The sequence below is a fragment of the Oryctolagus cuniculus genome, chromosome 7 (assembly GCF_051225735.1).
Source record: "Oryctolagus cuniculus isolate XC-2025 breed Fujian yellow rabbit chromosome 7, ASM5122573v1, whole genome shotgun sequence".
NCBI classification, from domain to species: Eukaryota; Metazoa; Chordata; class Mammalia; order Lagomorpha; family Leporidae; genus Oryctolagus; species Oryctolagus cuniculus.
The window spans coordinates 12369687-12391603 of NC_142873.1; the positions used below are offsets into that span (position 1 = coordinate 12369687).

General features: G+C 53.0%; 1 protein-coding gene and 1 long non-coding RNA gene across 15 annotated transcripts in view; one reads left to right on the forward strand and one right to left on the reverse strand.

Annotated features, from left to right (window-relative positions):
• Positions 1-211: 211 nt before the first annotated feature.
• The window catches only part of DNAJB6 (DnaJ heat shock protein family (Hsp40) member B6), a 68534-nt gene continuing 46828 nt past the window's right edge, over positions 212-21917 (reverse strand). For 10 of the 14 annotated variants that reach the window (XM_051857051.3, XM_051857050.3, XM_089336872.1 and 7 more), the window contains 2 exons: positions 5680-5886; positions 212-1726 (listed from right to left, as the gene is read on the reverse strand). In XM_051857051.3, the coding sequence (XP_051713011.2) occupies positions 1644-1726; positions 5680-5886 (290 nt within the window). In that variant the 3' untranslated portion in view covers positions 212-1643. Of the gene's footprint in view, positions 1727-3729; positions 5887-21917 lie in introns of those variants that run through there. The other 4 variants (XM_089336862.1, XM_089336865.1, XM_089336864.1 and 1 more) reach the window with 1 other exon arrangement.
• Positions 17940-20236, forward strand: LOC149125292 (uncharacterized). Its single transcript, XR_016236939.1, has 2 exons — positions 17940-18325; positions 20015-20236. It is a non-coding gene; the product is annotated as an uncharacterized LOC149125292 (long non-coding RNA).

Genomic DNA, 21917 nt, shown 5'->3' on the forward strand with positions numbered 1-21917 from the left:
AGCAGCACCCAGCACTCAACCAGCGATCAGTCCTGTCTCGGCTGCTGACCACAGCCAGGTTAGAATCCAGAGAATTGCCATGCAGTGGCTCCCTCTGGTTTTCCGTAGCGCCGCCCAGCACTGTGTCCCCCACCCTGGGCAGCAAGGCGTCTCACAATCTAACTTCCTGCCCCGCCTCCCGCCCCAGTATCACTTCATCCTTCAAAATGGCAAGTGTCAAAGAACCGCTTTTATTTTTATTAGGAACAGTGCGATCTCCCGATACAAAGGATGCGGCATGTGGGCTCTCCTCGGTAAGGCTTACATTTTATTCACGAAGGCAGCATTCAAATACATCAGGCATTCAAGGTAACAGTTTCCATAATAAGCATAAAACACCAATCCACTCTGTGTCCCACGCCGCCTCCCCACCAAAACCCCAACAGAGCAAACCCTTCTGTAACTGGTAGCTGAGACTTGCAGAATACATCCATTTCTGGCTTCTAAGCCTGTGGCACCGCTACATGGATTGCACCCCCCCCCCAAAATTCCCCGTTTCCACACTGCTAGATTAAAATTGCTGGCATTTTAAAATCTCCAAGCCTTTTTACGATGCCCTCAGTTGCAGGAGGGCAAAGGAAAAAGCACTTATAAACCACAGATCGTGTTAAGAAGGAAGGAGGCACTCCCCGAGGGGGAACATGCAGGCCACACCAGAATCCTACTCAGTGCTCAGCAGAGAGAGAGAAGGTTAGGAAGCAGTGGGTCATGCATGGGAATGATTAGAGGAAGCTGGACAGAACCTAGCTAGGCCGAGACGACGGCTTCCGGGGGCCACTGTTTGCCGACTGAAACGTTTAGCTCTACCTACTTGCTCGGTGTCTGGTTGTTCTGCACGGGTGACGGGCAACCAGCCGATTCTCCCCAGCAGGGCCCTAAACCATAATAAAAGCTAGAGGTGGTAGGGCAGAGCAGGATGCTAAAAAGAATATATAATTATGGATCCAAGAAAAAAAAAAAAAGGATGAAATTTAGCCAAAACCAAACGATATCTGAAGTCGAATTTGGACGACCTGGAGAAGAGCAGAAAGCAAACACTAAGTAGAAGGAATGGTTTCACAGCTAAGTGACTCCTGATGGCCTGGCACGTGGGAGACTGGACTGCAGAGTGGCCTGGCAGCCTCCGTTCACTGTGGGATGTGGGTGATCTTTAAGCTGAGGTCTTGAACTCCATTCTCATTGCGGACGCTGCACCGTCGCTGGGCTAGAGGTTCATCGCCCTTCTAACAGCGCGAGTCTTCCTGTCGCTTGTGCAGTGCTCAGACAGCTGAAAGGGGCGAGACAGGTCCTGAACAACTCGAGGGAAACGCTAACGCACTTAGCACGGGCCAGGGCGGGGTGTGGAAGGCAGAGGAAGAGGAGTCCAGGCCGCGTCCCCAGATCTCCACCACGGCCACCCACGATTGTCCATTCCCGTCTCCTCTCACAGCCCTGACCCTGACGCTCGGTGATCGCGTGTCCGTAATCCTGCTGTGAGAGAGTGTGGCCCGGGGGCCCATGCTGAACAAGGTGCCACTATCTAGAATGTGAGCACAACCACCCACCGAGCGAGGCCGCGCGTCTGTCGGGGGGGGCAAGCGCGCGTGGGCCCGGCCAAGGCCAGCCTAGCGATTCCCTTTGGTCGACTTCTTCTTCTTCGACTCCTCTCTCTGCTTCTGCTTCTTCCGCTTGCCACCTTCTTTGATTCCTAAGGAGACACGGTGTGTAAAACACGGCACGACAGTACCTGCTTCCCCGTGAGGAGGCAAAGGTCCGCCTAGCAGGTCCCCGCTTTACGGAAATTAAATGAGCCACACAGTCAAAGCCAGCTATCTTGTCCACTTCTCAAACTCAAGGACAAACACCAGCTGCCTTCTGAGATTGTCCCCTGGGGAACCTGTCGTGGGATTTGAAGAACATCACGCGCACGCAGAGAAGAGAAATAATCGGACCCCTCACAGCCACACCCCACAGCGGAGTTCAGAGCCAGCTGTGCCCCTGAAGACTTCACCTTGGGTCCCCCAACTGCACCCCGCCCCCTAGCCTGGCTTGTCACTAGGCACAGCCCCTAGGCACCTGACCACAGGAAGCCCTTCTCAGAGAGAGCGCCCTCTGCAGGTGCAAGCTGGCTCTGCGGCATTCCACAGGACAGAGTCCCCTTTCTTGTTTGAGAATGGGGACCTTTTATCTTCCCTGCGTTAGCTGCTTCAAGCCAACAGCTGTGCGACCCACTCACTAGCGGGAGCCAAAGGAGAAAGGCACGTTCTGTCCAAAGAGCCCGACTTTAGTTCTGCAGGAATGGCCTTGGAATCAGTCCCCAGAGTGTGGGTGCAGGCCATGGGCCTGATCTTGAATGTGGGCCACTAAAGACATCGAGAGAATGCTGGGAGCCACCAGCCTCCTCCAGCTGCCCTCTACAGAGGCGTCAAGACTTCTCATGCCGATGACTGCTTTAAAAAACAAAAAGATCCTCATAGAAAAAGTGTTAAGAAATTGCTGAAAAAATGTTTAACACAGACAACACGTGTAAGGACATAAATTAGTTTCATTAAAAAGCGCGCACTGGGGTTAAATGCCAGTCTTTGTGTTAAGAGCTTCATGCTGGGTACTGCAAAAAAAGGGAGGCATTCCACAGCTTCCTGGGTTAGCAGCATCCTTCACACGAACAAGCCAAAAAGGTTAAAGGATCCATTTTATTCTGTGACTCATCATTCTTTTTTTCATGGTAGATAATTTTAATTTCCCTTTCTGAAATAGACCTGTGTGTGTGTATGAAATCTGTGAGTGAAAAAAAATACATATACTTAATGCTTTTTCAAAGCTCTACCCATACCTTATCATTTCCTGGCCCCCGTATGCACCACCAACGTGCGCTCGACCTCTAACATAAGCAGAGCCAGTTCTAAGGGGGGTTAGTCACTTAGAGTGCCAGCACATTCAACACGATGGCAAATGCCAGCCAGGCAAATCGTGTTACGGTTTCACCTGTCACCTGCCCAACACCGACAAGGGCCACCTCAGCCCTGAACCACGCTGGCTCAAAGTCAGGTGGTCAGTTCTCTCTCTCAGCCTCGCCCATTTGCAGCAACAGCTCACTTTTAGCCTAGAAAACTCACTCCCAGAAATCACCGGGATGTGTCTGCACACTTCACCGCGGCCCAGCGAGGAGAAGCCACCCTCGTGGGTTCTAACGTGTCACCCTTCCATTCGGCGACAAACGGCCAGCAGCAGGAGGCAGGGGCTCCTGACACTTGTGGGGTAATGATGTTGCTTGCTCAGTGCTGCTGTTTAGGACAAACTGCCCAAGATGCGCACAGCCAGCCAAGAGCGGACTGCAAGACCTCCTGAGGCTGCATGGGAGCCCCTGACGCCTGGCCTGGCTGTTCCGAGGGCAGGGATTCCTGGGAAGCAGGAACATGGTCATTCAAGTCTGCAAGAGAGACAGGACCCTGCTCCACTACTCCTGATGCAGACGAGCGCCCAGGCTCCGCAAAGTTGGATGCATAGGCATAATCGGCTTTTGCAGACACGCACACCGTTCTGCTGGTGGGAAAAAGAGGTTTTACTGCCTCGAAGGGCAGCAACCGCTTCTATTTTCCACTCTGTAGCAGTTCTACAGAATCTTCCCTTGAAGTGGCTTTGTCATCTCTAAGTCTTTGAGATGGGCTCCCTGTATTTTTTTTTTTTCTATGCGAATCATGTCTTTCATTCTTTGATGATTTAACTTTGGTTCTGTTTTCAAAGCCTCCTACCATGATTGAAAAGAGAAAGTGGCCAGCTCCCCGGCATCCAGAGCCCTCCCTGGCAGGTGCCTGGCTCCTATCTTGTGGCCCCCATGGGGGGGGAAGAAGCAGGCACAGATAAAACGCCTATCATTTGCCTCCTTGGTCTAAGGATTTGTCCTGGGGTTTATCAGTCAACTATAGTTACTTACTTATGCAGAAAAAACATCTGATAAGGAACTAGAAGATAGAAACTGACAAAACAATGAGATTTGAGGAGGAAGAAAGACTTTTCTATCTTCACTCCCCGCCCGCCCCCGCCACATTCTTCAGCAGTGGCAAGTTTCTCTCTCACTCAACAGCAGGGGTTTTGGGGAATCCACAGCAACAGGTGCCCCAAGGTGGGAGAGGATGAACCTAATTTTGAAAGAAGGGTATGTGTGTGCCTTTGGGCGCCGGCTGGTACGAGCGGTACATTGCCTCTTCTGGCTCCTGTTCTGGGAAGCCTGTTTATACTTTTCAACAAAGCTCCACCAGGCAGGCCCACCCCCTCACGCCTTGTTCTTGCGAACCAGAACCTTATGAGGCACTGAACGGGCCCCGCGTAGGGCACCCTCCTGGCTGAAGCTGTTCGGGTGATATTTGCCCCAGGACACCCGGGCTACAACCCTGCACCTTGCAAAGACTAGAACCACCCATGACCCTTGAATACCAGGAGCTGACAACCAACACAAGCCCCGTCCCTAAGGGTGAATTCCTGCCTCTGTCATTCAATTAAACAGCAAAAGGCAAACCGGGCAGAGCAGGGCCGCTGGGCAGTGGGAGCCCAAGCCCCAGGAGGACCTCAGCCAGCGATGGGCACACATATGTCCCTGGCTCTTACTATGGAAGGCGCATACTCTTGTGCCCCCCTAAAAACCATGTCAGCCACTTTGCTTTTTCTGAGAAGGATAGAACAGACGTCAAGGGATGGATTTTTGGGCAGTTAGTTCTTGAAGCAAACAGACCCTCCTCTTACTTTCCTGCTTACACAGTGCGGCTTTGCCCGCGTGCACAGAGTCAACCTCCTGCCACCTGCCCACGTCACCCTGACACCCGGCGCTCGCTACCGCATACCCTGCCGTGGTCTGATGAGAACCAAGGAGGGCTGAAGGCAGGAACCCGTGAATGCTGGTGACTAAATTGGTTTTGGCTTAAAGAGCAAGTCCAGGTCAATGCTCTGTGCACACAGCACACCCTCGGGGCCCATGAGACTCCGTCAGAGGTGGGCAGACGGCAGAGCTAGGCTCCGCAAGCCCAGGGCACCCCAGAGGAGGGAGGAGGCTCGGTCTCCACCCTCACCTACAGCTCAAGGTTGGAACAGTGCCTGAGGGCCTGGCTCCCTGGGGCTTTTCCTTTGGTTCTGAAGCCAATGCAAAATGCACAGGTGGATGATGTTGACAAGAAGGGTGGGAGGCAAGAGGTGGCCCAGGCTGAGGCCCAGGCTGAGGCCCAGGCCCCTTCAGGCCTCTTGGGAGTAGCCCCTGGGCACAGCAGCTTAAGTCACAGACCTCGGGCACTAGGCTAAAAGCTACAGAAGGCAGCAGTGGCGATGCGAGCAGGACCCTGGGGCTCTGCGGTGGCCCTCTCTCATCCTCTGCCCAAGACAACACACTGCATACACAGCACAGAAGGCTGGGACCCCGTTTTAATAGTGCGGGAGCTCTGAGGCACGGTGGCCAGACCTCACGTGGAGGAGCCCCCGGAGGTGAGCGAGGAGCGCAGGCACCTGCCCTGCCTCCCCCCAGACCCACCTGGTGCCTGCCCCCAGCTCCCTACCGCCCCCAACCCGCTCAGGTCAGCACACAACAGCACAGGCGTGACTTCTGTCCTCTCTGTCCTTCTGCCCTTAGGGAATGATTGCTCTGGGCACGAGGCACACCAGGTCCCCTCTGCACACCTGCTGAGCACGTGGGAGACTCCCAGCCGCCGGGGACCCGCAGCCTGTCCTGCTCCTCGTCCTCTTCCCAGATCGGGTGCTGTACGTGTCTGGCCACGGGCGTGTGCCGGGGCGGCTTGTGCAGGCGGGCGCTGGCAGGCTGGGCGGGCAGAGCTGGCTGGCCTCTCCGCAGGCACTCCTCCGCCAGGGCGTGCTCGTCAGCCACACCTGCAAAACAGCACCGAGAGGCCCATGAGCGGGGATCCCGGGACAGCCACGCCTCCCGCGAGAGCAGACGGCTTCCTGCTCTCCCAAGGCAATGGCCGTCTCTGGATCCCAGGATTTCTGCAAAAAAGAGGAGGAGGAGGAGGAGGAGGAGGAGGTAGAGGAGGTGGAGGAGGAGGAGGAGGAGGTGGAGGAGGAGGAGGAGGACTGTCCAGTTTCATCCACGGCACTGTCGGGGCCTGCATGGAACCTTCCAAGAGGAGGAAAAGAACAAAGTTAATTCTCAGGTTGCGGCACGGCTGTTCAACCTGCAGCTCGCAACACCAGCACCCTGCATCGGAACCCGGGTTCCAGACCCGGCTGCTCTGCTCCCGATCCAGCTTCCTGCTACGGCGCCTGGGAAGGCGGCAGATGATGGCTCTCAAGTTCTCATGCCCTGGCCACCTCTGGGGGAGACGCGGATGGAGTTCCTTGCTCCTGTCTTCAGCCTGGCCCAACCCTAACCGACCGCGGTGGTCATTTGGGGGAGTGAACCAGCAGATGGAAGATCTCTGTTTCCACCCCTCCCTGTCACTCTGCCTTTCAAATAAAAATAATCTTTAAACAAAAAAGAGGAAGCAGTTCTGTGCTGCTGAAATAAGCAGTGCCCAAGGCCACTCCCGAGATGCTCAGGATTCTGCAGCCACAACCCCTTTTTTTTTTCTGAGCACCCCGATGGAATCGTGGTCAGAATCCAGCCAATGGAATCACTCTGCAAGACAAGACACTGGCTTCCAGTGGCAACCTCACCCCCAGGCAGCTGTGCTTTGGGTTTTTTAAGATTTTAGTTATTATTTATTTGAGAGGTAAAGTCACAGCTAGAGACAAAGAGAAAGGTCTTCCATCTGCTGGTTCACTCCCCCAAATGGCCACAGTGGCTGGAGCTGCACTGATCCGAAGCCAGGAGCCGGGAGCTTCTTCCAGGTCTCCCATATGGATGCAGGGGCCCCAGGACTTGGGCCATCTTCTACTGCTTTCCCAGGCCATAGCAGAGAGCTGGATCGGAAGTGGAGCAGCCAGGACCCAAACCAGTGCCCACATAGGCTGCAGGCGGAGGCCCAGCCCACTATGCCATAGCGCCGGCCCCGGCAGTTTTAATCCTGGAGTTTGTGCCTGGAAGACAGTGCCTCTCCTCCCAGGAAGTCTGTTTCAGTGGAGGTGGCCTAGGAGAGGCCGTACTCCTGTGAAGCCAAAGGTGGCAGTGTTCCTCTGCCCACCGGCCCGCCTGCTGCAGGGACAGAAAGCAAGCGTCTGTTTATCCGCACCGAGCAGCCGTCGGCAAACACCACTCGGATACCACGTCATCACGCCCAGGGCTTCGCATCCTGAGCCCCCAGCACAGGAACTCAAGGGGCCACGTTCCCTTCCAGGAGCACACGGGAGACAGGACTCCCCAAACCCTGGCTTCCCTTTAGTTCCTGTTCCCCCCAAAACCATTACGGAGCACGGACTCACTCAAACACCTCCTCCAAAGAGAAATGGGTTCTGCAACAAATTGAAGCTCTGGGGTTTTTACAACTCTGCCAACCTCCACATCACTGGCTGGCACTCAGGGGCCAGGCACAGCACTGGGGCCCGCCCTCCGGAGCCTGGCTTAAAATAAAGCTGGGTTTTACCAACCTACCCTGCCCCGCCCCCATCAGGAACTGACCAACCCCCAGGCCCTCCAATGCAATCTTGCTCTCTGTCTCTGGGCCCCAGCAGCTCTCCCCTGGATCACGACAGTGGCGCTCAGCTAGAGAGAGACGCCCTCCCATCCACACATGAGCACAGAGACACTGCCAAGAACACCCAGACCGACCTGGGCAGTCTACAGGCTGGGGGCGCTGTGTCCGACCTCAGGGGAGCAGCACAGGCCTTGGGGATTCGTCCTCCCCCACCCACCCCCGGGAGCAGCAGAGAAACGCGTGTTATTTTTGTAGCCGTGTAACTCAGTACTGCGAAGCACGCTGGGAGGCAATGCCAGGCTGTCTCACGGTGTTGCTACATCAGGTGCCTCATATAGCACAGCCAGAGGCCTCTGGGGGCTCCTGATGAGACAACCAGAGGGCAGGGCACGGGCGTCTCCCTCAGCATCAAGTCCGGCTTCAGCAGACAGGGGTGTCATCCCGGCCTTGGGCAGGTTCCCCACCTGACCCCACGTGCTCACCAAGTGGGCCTGGCTACTGTCCAAGACCCACAGCCTCAGAGTCTACGGCTGTCCAAGGAAAGAAAAGCGTTCGGTGCGTGCGGACTTGAGCATGGGGTCAATACGCACCCGAACATCCTGTGGGTAGCGGGAAATGTGCAGGGGGAAGAACCGGGGGACAGGCGTCCTGCAAGTCGAAGGCTTGGAGCAACCAGGAAGCGGCTCTACCTCACCAGGGGAATGAACCGTAGCATTAAGCATTTCAGCTGATAAACATAAGTCTCCCAACAACCTGGGGGCACTGGAGAAATTACTGTCCACGTCTGTCTTTGAAGTGAAGGGCGAGGGGGCCAGTGCTGTGGCTCACTTGCTTAATCTTCCACCTACGATGCCAACATATGGGCGCCAGGTTCTAGTCCCGGTTGCCCCTCTTCCAGTCCAGCTCTCTGCTGTGGCCCAGGAGGGCAGTGGAGGATGGCCCAAGTGCTTGGGCCCCTGCACCTCCATGGGAGACCAGGAGGAAGCACCTGGCTTCTGGCTTCGGATAGGCACAGTGCACCAGCCATAGCAGCCATTTCGGGGATGAACCAACGGAAGGAAGACCTTTCGCTCTGTCTATAACTCTGTCAAATTAAAAAAAAATAAAATAAAATAAAGGGTGGGGCCGGCACTGAGCCCCAGGGGGTTAAGCTACCACCTACAGCCCAGGCACACCAAAGGGGCACCAGTTCTAGTCCAGTCTGCTCCACTTCCGACCCAGCTCCCTGCTAACGTGCCTGGGAAAGCAGCAGCAGATGGCCCAAGTGCTTGGGCCCCTGCACACGTGTGAGAGACCCGGATGAAGCTCCTGGCTTTGACCCGGCCCAGCCTTGGCCATTGAGGGAGTGAACCAGCAGATGGAAGATCTCGTCTCTTCCTCTATCTGCAATTCAGACTAAGTAGATAAATCAATCTTTAAAAAAGAAAAGTAAATGAATGTAGGACAAGAGAGGCAGGAGGGAGGCATGGCCGAGAGGTGCCAGCAGGGAACCCCAGGAGTCTCAGCCCCCTCATCGTGGCATCCCGTGGCTGGCAGCATCCCCAGAGCGTGGGAGAGCACTCAGCATTAAAGTTGACCCAAGCAAGCACCTGCCTGCGGTGCTCACCTTGGATCCCACAGAAACAGAAGCAGGAAACATTGAAACGGAAGCCAACCTTAAACACAGGCCGACGTTCCAAGGTCAAGGTCAAGCCCTGCGCCTGCCTCCAGGTGGAATACAGGAGTTAATTCCGATGCGTCCTCTTAAGGGTGAGAGAGACCTAGGGAAGAACTGATCGCTTTGGCACTGTGGCACCAGGCGCAGACTCCCAGCACGGTTTTGTCTCTGGGAGGCGACCCGAGCCTGGGGGAGCAGCCGGCCACCTTCGTGACACCTCACTTACCTCACCTGCAGCCCAGGCTGCCGTAACCCACAGGCCACGAGGACAGGGGACTACTGCCTGCTGCCCAGTGCGCCCACTGCGTCTCCAGCCACCTGTGCCACGCGCCACGGCTGAGACTTACCTCCTGGAGGCAGAGTCTGAGCTGATCCCCGCTGCTTTCTCATCAGCCACGACCCAAAGCAAGTTCTCCTGCCCCTCTGTCTCTGGCCCCGGTCCCCACCGTGCGCGCTCTGGGTAGGGACAGTCAGGCCCACCTTTTGCTGTCCCCTTTATTTTTTTTTTTTTTTTTTTTTTTTTTTTTTTTTTTTTTTATTTTTTGACAGGCAGAGTGGACAGTGAGAGAGAGAGACAGAGAGAAAGGTCTTCCTTTGCCGTTGGTTCACCCTCCAATGGCCGCCGCGGCCGGCGCGCTGCGGCCGGCGCAGCGCGCTGATCCGATGGCAGGAGCCAGGAGCCAGGTGCTTTTCCTGGTCTCCCATGGGGTGCAGGGCCCAAGCACCTGGGCCATCCTCCACTGCACTCCCTGGCCACAGCAGAGGGCTGGCCTGGAAGAGGGGCAACCGGGACAGAATCCGGCGCCCCGACCGGGACTAGAACCCGGTGTGCCGGCGCCGCTAGGCGGAGGATTAGCCTAGTGAGCCGCGGCGCCGGCCTTGCTGTCCCCTTTAGCTACCTACTTTCCCAGTGCCTGGGGCAGCCGGCACCTTTCCCGGTTTTGTGTTGGCTGTCCATGTAGAGAATCAAATACTCACTAAGCTGTTTGGCTCAATACTTTGAAAACAAAGACACACTCAGTGTTGCATTTTGTCTCTTCCAGGCTGGGAAGCCACATTCCTTTTGGATCCCGGGACAGATCGGTGCTAAGAGGCAAGAGGGGATTCCACAACTGACCGGACCATTCACTTAGAAATAAAAAGTAATCCTCGAGAACCACGTTCTATTCCTCTCCTGGGGGAGGAAGCACCAGGCCTCACAGGCGTAAGCGGATGCACACAGCCCGCAGCCTCCCTGCGGATCCGGCTCCAGTCCTCTCAACGCCGGCCCCAGCTCCTCCAGGCCCCACACCTCCCTCTGCTGCTCCTCCAGCAAACACGGCCTTCCCAGCCCTCTGCTCCCAGAAAAATCCCAGCACCTGCCCAGCTCCCAGGCTCCCGCCCCGGGTGAAGCCTTCCCTCCCACGACCCCCACATCAGGGAGGCTCTGGCGGCCGCGGCATGCGGCTGGCATGGAGAGTGGCTGCGGTTCTGTAGTCTTCCGTTGGTTCACTCCCCAAACGGCTGCTTCGGCCGGCGCTGCGCCGATCCAAAGCCAGGAGCCAGGTGCCTCCTCCTGGTCTCCCATGCGGGTGCAGGACCCAAGCACCTGGGCCATCCTCCACTGCCTTCCCGGGCCACAGCAGAGAGCTGGACTGGAAGAGGAGCAACCAGGACTAGAACCTGGCTCCCATATGGGATACCAGTGCCGCAGGCGGAGGATTAACCAAGTGAGCCACGGTGCCAGCCCGATACACACTTCAAAACCAGTGAGAGGACGACTTGTGTCTTATCCACACGGGCGGAGCCCGGAGGAGGGCATTGCGGCCTCCAGCCCCTCTGGGACAATTCCGACATGCCAACCCGAGCACGGGCAGGTTTAACCAAGGATGACCAAGGCGCTGCGAAAACCTGTTTCTAAAAAATGACTCGGAGGAAAGGAAACGAAGGTGGACACTGAGGGCCTTTCACATTAAACCGTTGTCTCCACACCCAGAACTTCCAGTAGGTGCTGTCACCCAACAAGCACTCAGTCTGCCCCTACTGCACATTGGCGCGCGGGTTTGGCACCAGCTCAGCGTCCCCAGCAAAAGCCCAGCTGCTGGGGGCATGCATATGCCTCGGGGTCTGCCTTTATAGACCGTGGCTTTCAGTAAGCAGAGGCACCGCCATGACCTTGAACCATTGTTAACTGTTCCAGACCAAGGCGCCCGGCAGCGCCGCCAGTACAGCAGGTTCCACAGGGGGCTCTGCCCTCAACACCAGGGGGAGGAAGCCGTGGCCTGCTAGGCTCTGAACTCATACTGTCCCATGGAAAGTGTGAATCAGTCAACCTCATTCCGCCCCACTGCCTTCCACAAGTTTCTGGCGAGGGAAATGGGAAGGAAAAAGACTAAGCCAGGAAGGAAGAGGCTGAGAGAAAAGGGAGGGTAGAGCGTCCTGGGACAAGCACCACCACCAAACTCCTGCTCGAACAGGGACAGCCAGATGCTGGGCTCCTCCCGGCTTTGTGCTGGGGTCATCTGACTCCCACAGCCCCCAGACTCAAGTCCTGGGTGACTGTGTGGGCACCCCAGGTCATGAGCTGCCCTGCACACACACGTCCTGGGGGCTTTTTAGGGCAGACGGAGCCACAGAAAACCAGCCTGAGACAGTGAGCGACAGCGTGGACTCCGCCATCCTCACACGAAGCATGGAGGAAGCTATCAGAGAGCAGCATGTGGGAACGGACCTGGGGCTGCTGTACCGGAGCAGTGGGCACTGACATGCCTGGGTTCAACTCCCAGCTCCTGATTCCAGAGCCTGAGAGGCAGCCGAGGTGGCTCAAGCACTTGGGGTCCTGCCACCCACGGCCGAGACCTGGATCCAGTTCCCAGCTCCGGGCTTTGGCACCTCCCCACCACTGCGACATCTGGGAAGTGAAGCAGCCCCTATCTAGTTCTTTGAGAGAAACCACTGGACCAGGCTCCTGTCTGAGGGCCCAGACAGCCCTAAAGCATGCTGGGATGAGGCTGATCAGTGCAGACTGACACCAGGGAATGTGCTGGACTTCACAAGCCTCGACCAAAGCCTCCAATGCCAAAAGATGTCCCGGCAGCGATGAACACTCAGGGGCAGAACTCGGGACAAATCCTCAGGGTGACAGTGTCCCTCAAATATCTGGCTCCCCGACAAGCACTTGTTTGTTTCAGAGTGCCCGCGGTGTCACTTTGTGGACTATGCCCTCACGGCTTCCAGCTGCAACAAGTCCTGGGCACCGGTGTTGCGCAGGGTCCTCCGGCCATGTCTGTTGAGGACCAAAGAAATCTACGTCCCCTGTGTAGTACACTATGCTGTTCCAGGGTTTATCCTGTCTTCATGTGTTGGGGAAGAGCTCAAAGCCACAAGGCTGCAGCACCTGGACTGTTTATTTACAGAGCGACTGTTACAGAACTCCTTTTCAAATTCATAGATTCGGCCGGCGCCGTGGCTCAATAGGCTAATCCTCCACCTTGCGGCGCCGGCACACCGGGTTCTAGTCCCGGTCGGGGCGCCGGATTCTGTCCCGGTTGCCCCTCTTCCAGGCCAGCTCTCTGCTATGGCCAGGGAGTGCAGTGGAGGATGGCCCAGGTGCTTGGGCCCTGCACCCCATGGGAGACCAGGAAAAGCACCTGGCTCCTGGCTCCTGCCAGGATCAGCGCGGTGCGCCGGCTGCAGCGGCGGCCATTGGAGGGTGAACCAACGGCAAAAGGAAGACCTTTCTCTCTCTGTCTCTCTCTCTCACTGTCCACTCTGCCTGTAAAAAAAAAAAAAAAAAAAAAAAAAAAAAAAAAAAAAAAAAATTCATAGATTCCCCTGCCTCCAAGAGTAAGGGTCATCACACAAGCTTGAGAAGTCAGGCCCATCTTCTTCAGTTCCAGATCCCTTCCCTCTCTGGCAACCAGCAAGGCAGTGTTACAAATGAAACATCTGGGGGCCAGCACTGTGGCTGCTCCACTTCCCATCCAGCTCTCTGCTATGGCCTGGGAAAGCAGTGCAGAATGGCCCAGGTCCTTGAGCCCCTGCACCCTTCTGGGAGACCCGGAAGAAGCTCCTGGCTTCGGATCGGCTCAGCTCCAGTTGCTGGCGGCCAATTGGGGAGCGAACCAATGGATGGAAGACCTCTCTTTCTCTGTGTAACTCTGACTTCAAAATAAATAGATGAATACATCTTTAAAAAATAATTTTAAAAAATGAAACCTCCATTCACTCAATGGCACGCCTGACGGGGCAGGATCCAGAACAGGGCACAGTGAGCCCTGGAGGTGGATGCGTGGGACACGAGAGGAAAAGGAGGCAATACAATGCCTCTCACTATAAATGGAGACCCTACGCAGGAAAGAACACAACACTGAACCCATGTGATTCCCGAGTTTCAAGTCATGAGTTCTGAGTGTTCAAATAGAATTAAGATACTATTTCTCCCTAAATAGCCCTATTACAGAAATAACTTTCACACTGTCTTTGGCTGCTAAATTAGATGGCAAGGCATCAAAGTAGACCAGGGTCAGTGCTGTAGCTTAGTGGGTTAAGCTGCTGCCTGCAGTGCCAGCATCCCATATGGGCACTGGTTCAAGACCTGGCTGCTCCATTTCCCATCCAGCTCCCTGCTAATGCACCTGGGAAAGCAGCAAAGGCCCCTGTGTCCATGTGGGAAACTCAGAAGCAGCTCCTGGCTCCAGCATTGCACAGCCATGACCACTGTGGCCATCTGGGGAGGGAACGAACAGATGGAAGGTATCTCTCTCTCTCTCTCTGCCACTCTATAACTCTGCCTTTCACATAAATAATTTCTTTAAAAAGAGACAAAAAGATAACAGAAGACTCTACTAGTGCTTAAAAAAAAAAAAAGTAGACTAGAAAGCTAATGAAGACAAAGGGAGGAGGGCCTTGTAAAAGTTTCTCAACACTAGTGTCTCAGGCAAAACAACAAATGTTCTCCTATGCAGGTCAAGCCTGGCCTAACACTAGGCGGCGGTCCCGTGACCCCTGCCTGGAAACCCACACTTGGTGAGAACCTATCACACCTGTTAGGCGCCGCACTCCGTATTTCTGAAAGGCAGGGTCAACAACGCATATGCCAGGCAACGGGGACTGAGGAGGGGCAACTGTGCTCTTAGCAACGCCCATGCTTCCCAGGGCCTGCGGGGGCCTCGGGGCGGCAAGGGTGTACTTCAGAGTCAACATCGCCCACCAGTGGTGCAGGCAAAGCCACCCACACAAGCAGATGTACACCCGAGTTCATCCCACGCCCACGTCAGCAATATGTGCAGCACCAGGTGGAGCAGCTCACAGCACTGCCCGGGTGGGTGTGGTGTGGTGGAAACCACACACGCCTTAGAGCTTTTACTCTCCTTATCCTTACAGGGAGAATAAGGGTGCGCACACAGAACAAAAGTCCGGTTAAAGAAGGAACAGTGGCAGTGTGTTTAGGATGCTCTGAATCCCAGCTACGCTTCCAATATCCAATCCCAGTTTCGCACTACTGGGCAACCCTGGAAGACAACAGACGGTGGTGGCTCAGGCACCTGAGTCCCGACCACCCACATGGCGCATCCGGATGGAGGTCCAGGCTCCTGGCTTCACTCTGGCTCGGCACTGCTGGTGCAGGCATCTGGGAGGTGACCCAGCGGAGGAACCATTTCTCTCTGGCTTTCACAAACATAAGTAACAATTTAAAACTGCTACAGAAGCTGTCTGAACACCTCAATGGTTTTGGCACCTTAATGAATATAAAATTACATAAAAATGCAAATTACACAACTGGAAAATACCTGTTAACAAAGCTAGATAAGCATTTGTACAAGAAGGAATCCAAGTAAAATGTATACTGAGAGGCCAGCGCAGCGGCTCACTAGGCTAATCCACTGCCTTGCAGCGCCGGCACACGGGGTTCTAGTCCCAGCTGGGGCGCCGGATTCTGTCCCGGTTGCTCCTCTTCCAGTCCAGCTCTCTGCTGTGGCCCGGGAGTGCAGTGGAGGATGGCCCAAGTGCTTGGGCCCTGCACCCACATGGGAGACCAGGAGAAGCACCTGGCTTCTGGCTTCGGATCAGCACAGCACGCCGGCCGCAGTGGCCATTTGGGGGTGAACCAATGGAAGACCTTTCTGTTTCTCTAACTCTGCCTGTCCAAGAAAAAAAAAATGTATACTGAGGGGAGAAGTGAATTACTGTCAACAGAGCCAAGTCCTATGCATCTGTGAACGGTGGGGTGTGGGAACCTGAGAGGAGGCTGGCAAGAAGTTGGTCTCAAACCAGCCTCTGGTTTTGACTCACCTCAAGTCACAACAAGCAGGAGGGAGCAAGCAAAGCTTTCAGCTCCTGGGACCACAATGCACATCGCAGAGATCCTGTGGGACCCACACCTACAGGGCCTGAGGTCAGTGCCCAGGCGGCCCCCAGGGCTCAGGGTAAACTTCTCACTTCCAGAAAAGATCCATGGCATGTCCTCCCCACTCCACGCCTCATCTGACCTGGGGTTCAGGTCCGGTTGTTAGTTAGGCAGGGGACCCCACTGCCAGTTCTGACCCATGAACACCCACGACTTCCACCCAGATGACATGCACGAGGCAGGCTCCACACTCGTGAGACAGACAGCCTGGTGAGCCCACCCCTGCCTGTGTCAGCTGGAGCCGGGCTTCACCATAAGGTGCCAGGAAATACACTTTTAACTGGCTCCAGGAGACATTTAAACATTTGACAACCCAACCCAGAGGGTCAAATAACGTTTTGTTTTTGTTTTTGTTTTCCTCTGTTAGAAGCTCCTGAAACCCCAGTGGAAAAGTGCCTGCAAAAAAAAAAAAAAAAAAAAGAAAGAAAAAGAAAAGAAAAGAAAAGAAAAAAAAAGAAAGTGCCTGCAAAGACAGGGCAGGCCCAGGTCTCCAGAACATATGGACAGGGGCACGAAGCAGAATCAAGTCAACTGTCACCCAGGTCAAAGCCACTTTCACAGGGCCCACCATAGCCAGCCGTGAGCAAGGAACATCTAGGAATACTCGGTGAGGGGTACAAAGTGCCCGAGTCACGTGTGAGCGTTCCCCAGAATGTTTCCCCTTTAACCACTTCACAAAAACTGAGAACACGCGACCAGGAATCAGTACACTGGGTGTATGTTTAGCAGATAAACACCGCTTGGGACGCCTGAACCCCTTAACAGAGCGCCTGGCTCAGGTCCTGGCTCCTGGCTCCTGTCTCTGCTTCTGATCCAGCTTCCTGCCAATGCACATTCTGGAAGGTAGCAGGTGATGTCTCAAGTACTTGGGTCCCTGCCACCCACCTGGGAGACCCAGACTGAATTCCTGGCTGCAGCCTGGCCCAGCCCTAGCTGTTGAGGTCATTTGGGAGAGCAAACTAATGCTGGAAGATCTTCCTCTGTTTGCCTGTCAAATAAAATGAGAACAGTTTTGTACAATAATCATACATGAAATGTTCTGGCTTCAGAAAAAAACTGTCCTGGAAGATAAAAAATACTTAGCATTGTAATTAAACAAAAACTTGGAAATTTTCATTATAACTTTAACATACGTCCATGTTCTCCTGGCCAAACATTTTCACCCAGGGAAACCACCTCAGAAACCATCTTTCAGAGGCCATTTGTCACTTACTGATTACAAGGGCTAGACTCTTTCCCATAGAATCCTTGTGGCCACACAGGCAAGGAGTGGACTAGAATCCACGCTACGCAGGCTGAGAAAAATTCCAGCGATGCGCTGTGTCTCAAAGGACCTCTATTGGTGCGAGCTCACTTGTGATAAACCCCCCAACATGTCGGTGGAATGCAAAGAAACGTATTTAAGAAATCAACTCAACATCTCACAAAGCCACAAGGACCAATCTGATGTAACCCCAAATCCCTCAAATTGAAATCTTACGAAGTGTTTAAGTTCCACGTCGGCCTCATCCTGCCCAGTTCCAGCATTACTCTCTGAAAAATCAGCCCCCTTTGATGCCCTTTCCAAACTTCTTCCAAACGTTCTAGGATACCGTTAATTACTAAGTCATCCCTCTTCTTTGAAAATTTACCATGAATGCCTTAAGCAATTTTAGTCAAGCAATTTCCACTATAAAGGCGATATGCAAAGCTACCTCTCATTCTAGAACCCATAAATGATTTACTTCTTTGGTATAATTTATGCTAGCCTCAGCTAACTACTAAAACTTAGAAATTACTAAAACATACGCTGCTTACAATTCAAGTTTCTATCTCACTTGGGGAACTAAATATATCACAAAATATCCTGAACATCGAGTTAAATCAAGTTTAAAAACAAAAACAAGATTTGCCAAGTGTCCCTCTGAGCCAAAACACACTGAAATCATCCAGAAGTTATTAAAGGAATGTCCCAGCAGCTGTTACATGTGCATGACCTCACATCGAACGCTTCGCTTTTCCCCCAAATGGAGTCCAAACACACAGCGTAAAGAGTCTGGCTGATAACATGCAAGTGAAAACAAACTTCTATAGATAAAGGCAGAATCATTTTGCCCAAATATGCACAACTCAAGAGGACTTTGCTATGCCTGCTCCATTTTCTCCCCTTGTTGCGGGGTGCGGTGCAAATCCCACACACTCAAATCCTGACTGTCACACAATTCGACATGGTGCTCGCTGGCCCATTAGAGGGGTTACTCACTCCGTCAGTGCCTAACATGGGCCAGGCACCAGGGACACCAAGAAAGCCTGTTGTTGTGCTTAAGGAGCTCACTGGGGAACAAACAAAAAACAGAAGGACAAGCGAGGAAAGTCCTCTTTTCCACATCTATGCAAACACACAGGACAGAGGACTGATCAGACAAAGGCTGCCAAGATTCAGAACGAGACCCGAGATACAGCAACGCAAGGCTGTGGTTTGACGGGATGTTGGAAACTTTGGGGGAAGGCATAGAACGCAGTCTGTCAGGGGGATTCAAGTGTCTGACCTGGATACGGCAGAGAGGACGAGGAAGGGTGGACTAGGAATCGGTAAATATCATAAACCAAGGATGGCCCCGACCAAGCTCAAACAGGAGAGGAGTTTAATTCAACTGTCACAAATGGACACATGTGAAACTACTGAGGCTCAATACAGAAGACAGCACAGAGGTCAGAAGCTACAATTCTTTTTCTTTTTAAGATATCTACTTGAAATCAGAGAAAGAGAGAAAATCTTCTACCTGCTGGTTTGCCAGGCTGAGCTGGGCCAAAGCCAGAAACTTAACCCAAATCTCCCACATGGGTGGCAGGGGCCCAAGTACTTGGGCCACGTTCTGTTGCCTTCCCAGGTGGGTTAGCAGGGAGCTGGACCACAGCATGGTAACTGGCTCTCTCCTATGGCACCAAGCAGTAGCTTAACCCCCTGGACCACATCACCCGCCTCTCCAATTAATCCTTAATGGCTACTTATTAGGATTTTAATTTTATTTCTTTGAAAAGCAGAGGGACAAAGATAGCACTTCCATCCACTGGCTTACTCATTATATACCCACAAGAGCCAGGGCTGGGTCAGACTCATTCTGGGTCTCCCCACATGGATGGCAAGGGCCCAACTACCTGAACCATCACCGGCTGTCTCCCTGGATGTACACTGGCAAGAAGCTGGAGTTGGGAGGAGCAGCCAGGACTCTGAGGTGGGATACAGGCATCACCTTAAAAGCAAGGAGAAATGCCCATCCCTTGAAGCAGTAATTTCGCAGTACCTGGACTGTGGCCGTAGCAAAAAATCCTGAATCTGGCCTGAAAAGCAGAGGTAGCAGGCCAGGGACCATTTGTCTGAGAAGTTTCTGACTCTTGTCACCAGTTCCTCAGCCCCAGGGGATGCTCCTTGGCCGCCCTCCCCAGAGCTGAATTCCTATGACCTGCTTTCCTTTACTGGAACTAGTAGCACGCCTTGGGCCCTGCACCCGTGTGGGAGACCTGGAAGAAGCTCCTGGCTCCTGGCTCCGGATCAGCCCAGCTCCAGCCACTGCAGCCATCTGGGGAATGAACAAGCTGATGGAAGACTTTCTCTCTCTACCGCTCTCTGAACTCTGCCTTCCAAATAAACAGATCTTTAAAAAAAAAAAAAAAAAAAGAGGAATGTAACATTGTAGGTTCCCTATTCATAAAATCTGCTTTAAGACAGGACTCATTCCACATAAAACTGAAGTAATTTTAGTAATTGAAGTAATTCCAGTTCCTTCCTCAAGGTCTTCCATCTTCCTGTCAGGACAGGATAACCGCTCCACCAGTGCAGGAGAGCGGCCGAGTGCAGGAGCCCAAAGCCAGGTTCACATACTGTTGAAAACAAGAGTGGCACGGGGCAGTGTTGTGGCTTAGTAGGCTAAGCTTCTGCCTGTGTGTCAGCATCCCATCTGTATGCCAGTTGGAGCCCCAGCTGCTCCATTTCTGATCCAGCTCCCTGCTGGTGACCTAGGAAAGCAGTGCAGGAGGGCCCAAATGCTTGCGTCCCTGCACCAACATGGGAGACCCAGAGGCAGCTCCTGGCTCTTGGCTTTGGATCGGTCCAGCTCCGACAGTTGTGGCCATTTGGGGAGTGAACCAGCGGATTCCAGACTTCTCTGCCTCTCCCTCGGTCTTCTGTAACTCTGCTTCTTAATAAATGAATCTTTAAAAAAAAAAAAAAAAAGTGCGGCAAAGACCGCTCACTCCTAGGATTCACTATTAAAAAAAAAAAAAAAAAACAACCCAGAACATAGGTGATGACCCTTCCCCAAAATACCACCTACAAATCATGGGGCCTTCAAATCACATTTCCCACCCTGGTCAACTAACTTTTGCTTTCTGATTTCACAGCCTAGAAGGTCAAGATGAAATTTATTCTTCTTGATGGCCCAAGTCCTTGGGCCCTTGCCCCCGTGTGGAAGACCCAGAAGATGATCCTGGCTCCCGGCTTCGGACTGGCACAGCCCCGGCCATCACGGCCAACTGGGGAGTGAACCAGCAGATGGAAGACCTCTCTCTCTCTCTCTGCTCTCTCTGTGTGACTCAAATAAATAAACAAATCTTTAAAAAATTTATTCTTTTTGTGACATTCTCTTATTCCTTGAAAAGAGTGAAACACCCATCAGTCCTTACACTTATTCACTGGAGGAGGATCCCAAAAACTCTCTCCCAAAACATGTGAAATCAACAAATTAAAAATTAAATCACATTTCACAGCAGACGAAAGCTATGGTAACTACCATACAGAGGGAACAATTTAGACTCCTCCCCCGTAGTAAAACTCTAAGTAGGTTAGTATCTTCACTTGTTTTCCCCCAGAAGGTAGATAGTCATACAGAATTTCCTGACCAGGATTGGGGAGGGGGGTGGGGGTGGGAGCAGAATAAAAGTTCACAGAATCAGGGCTGGTGCTGTGATGCAGAGCTGTGATGCAGATGCCTGCAACACTGGCATCCCACAGGCACCTGTTGATTCCTACCTGCTCTACTTCTGATCTAGCTCCCTCCTCACATACCTGGGCCCCTGCCAACCATGTAGGAGAACTATTGTGGCCATTTAGGGAGTGAACTACAGGTTGGAAAATCTCTCTCTGTAATCAATCCTGCCTTCCACATAAATAAAGTAACCCTTAAAAATTGACAGAATTGGGGCCGGCGCTGTGGCGCAATGGGTTAACGCCCTGGCATCCCATATGGGCGCCGGTTCTAGTCCCGGCTGCTCCTCTTCCAATCTACCTCTCTGCTGTGGCCTGGGAAAGCAGTAGAAGTCCTTTGGCCTCTGCACTCGTGTGGGAGACCCAGAAGCAGCTCCTGGCTTCGAATCAGCACAACTCCAGCCGTTGCAGCCATCTAGGGAGTGAACTATCAGACGGAAGACCTTTCTCTCTCTGCCTCTCTCTCTGTGTAACTCTTTCAAATAAATAAATCTTAAAAAAAATTTTTTTTGACAGAATTGACAACGTAGAATTCTTGCTCTTTTTGAAATATTCATTTCAAATTTGGTATTCTGCAAGTAATTTAAATGGAGAGAGAAAAAGGAAATGACTTTTCTAAATGCTTTTGTATGTCAAACCCAAAAGCAATATAGACTCGTATTACATTTATGAAGAAAGATGCAAATAAGCATTCTGCAGAAGCACAGTTAACCATGAGAAAAGGAAGAAAATCTATTAAAAAAAAATCTAGGTATTTGGAGATTTGGCACGGAAGATGCCCCCTGGAATTCCCACAGCCACACTGCTGTGCCTGGAGTTGATCCCAGCTCCCTGCTAAGGAAGCAGCAGGCACAGTATTTGGGTCCCTAGCACCCATGTGATAAGCCAGTTTCAGCCATCTCACTCACAGCTGTTGGGGGCATCTACAGTATGAACTAGTGGTTGGAAGATTTTAAAAATGAGCAAGTTTACGGTAGACCTCATGATCTCAACACAGTGGCGATTTTCCAATTGAAGTATTACACTGGCAACCAATAAGAGGAAGCCTAATCACACCACGCCAGGCACTACGTGACTACAGCCAGGCAGCATGTGTTAAGTAGAAGCTGCCCTTTGGATTTCAGGTCTGGATCCTTCCCTGGGTAGACACGCGAGACGCTCCTGTCAGAAGGAAAGTATGTCCACCGTGCCGTGTGCGCCATGCCAGGGTGGGGGTTGTACACAACAGGCGGGTTAAGAACATCTAGACTTGACAGTATTTCCATTTATTGGGACATAACTACCACAGTCCAAGAAGCATCTGTATCATTAGAACATTTC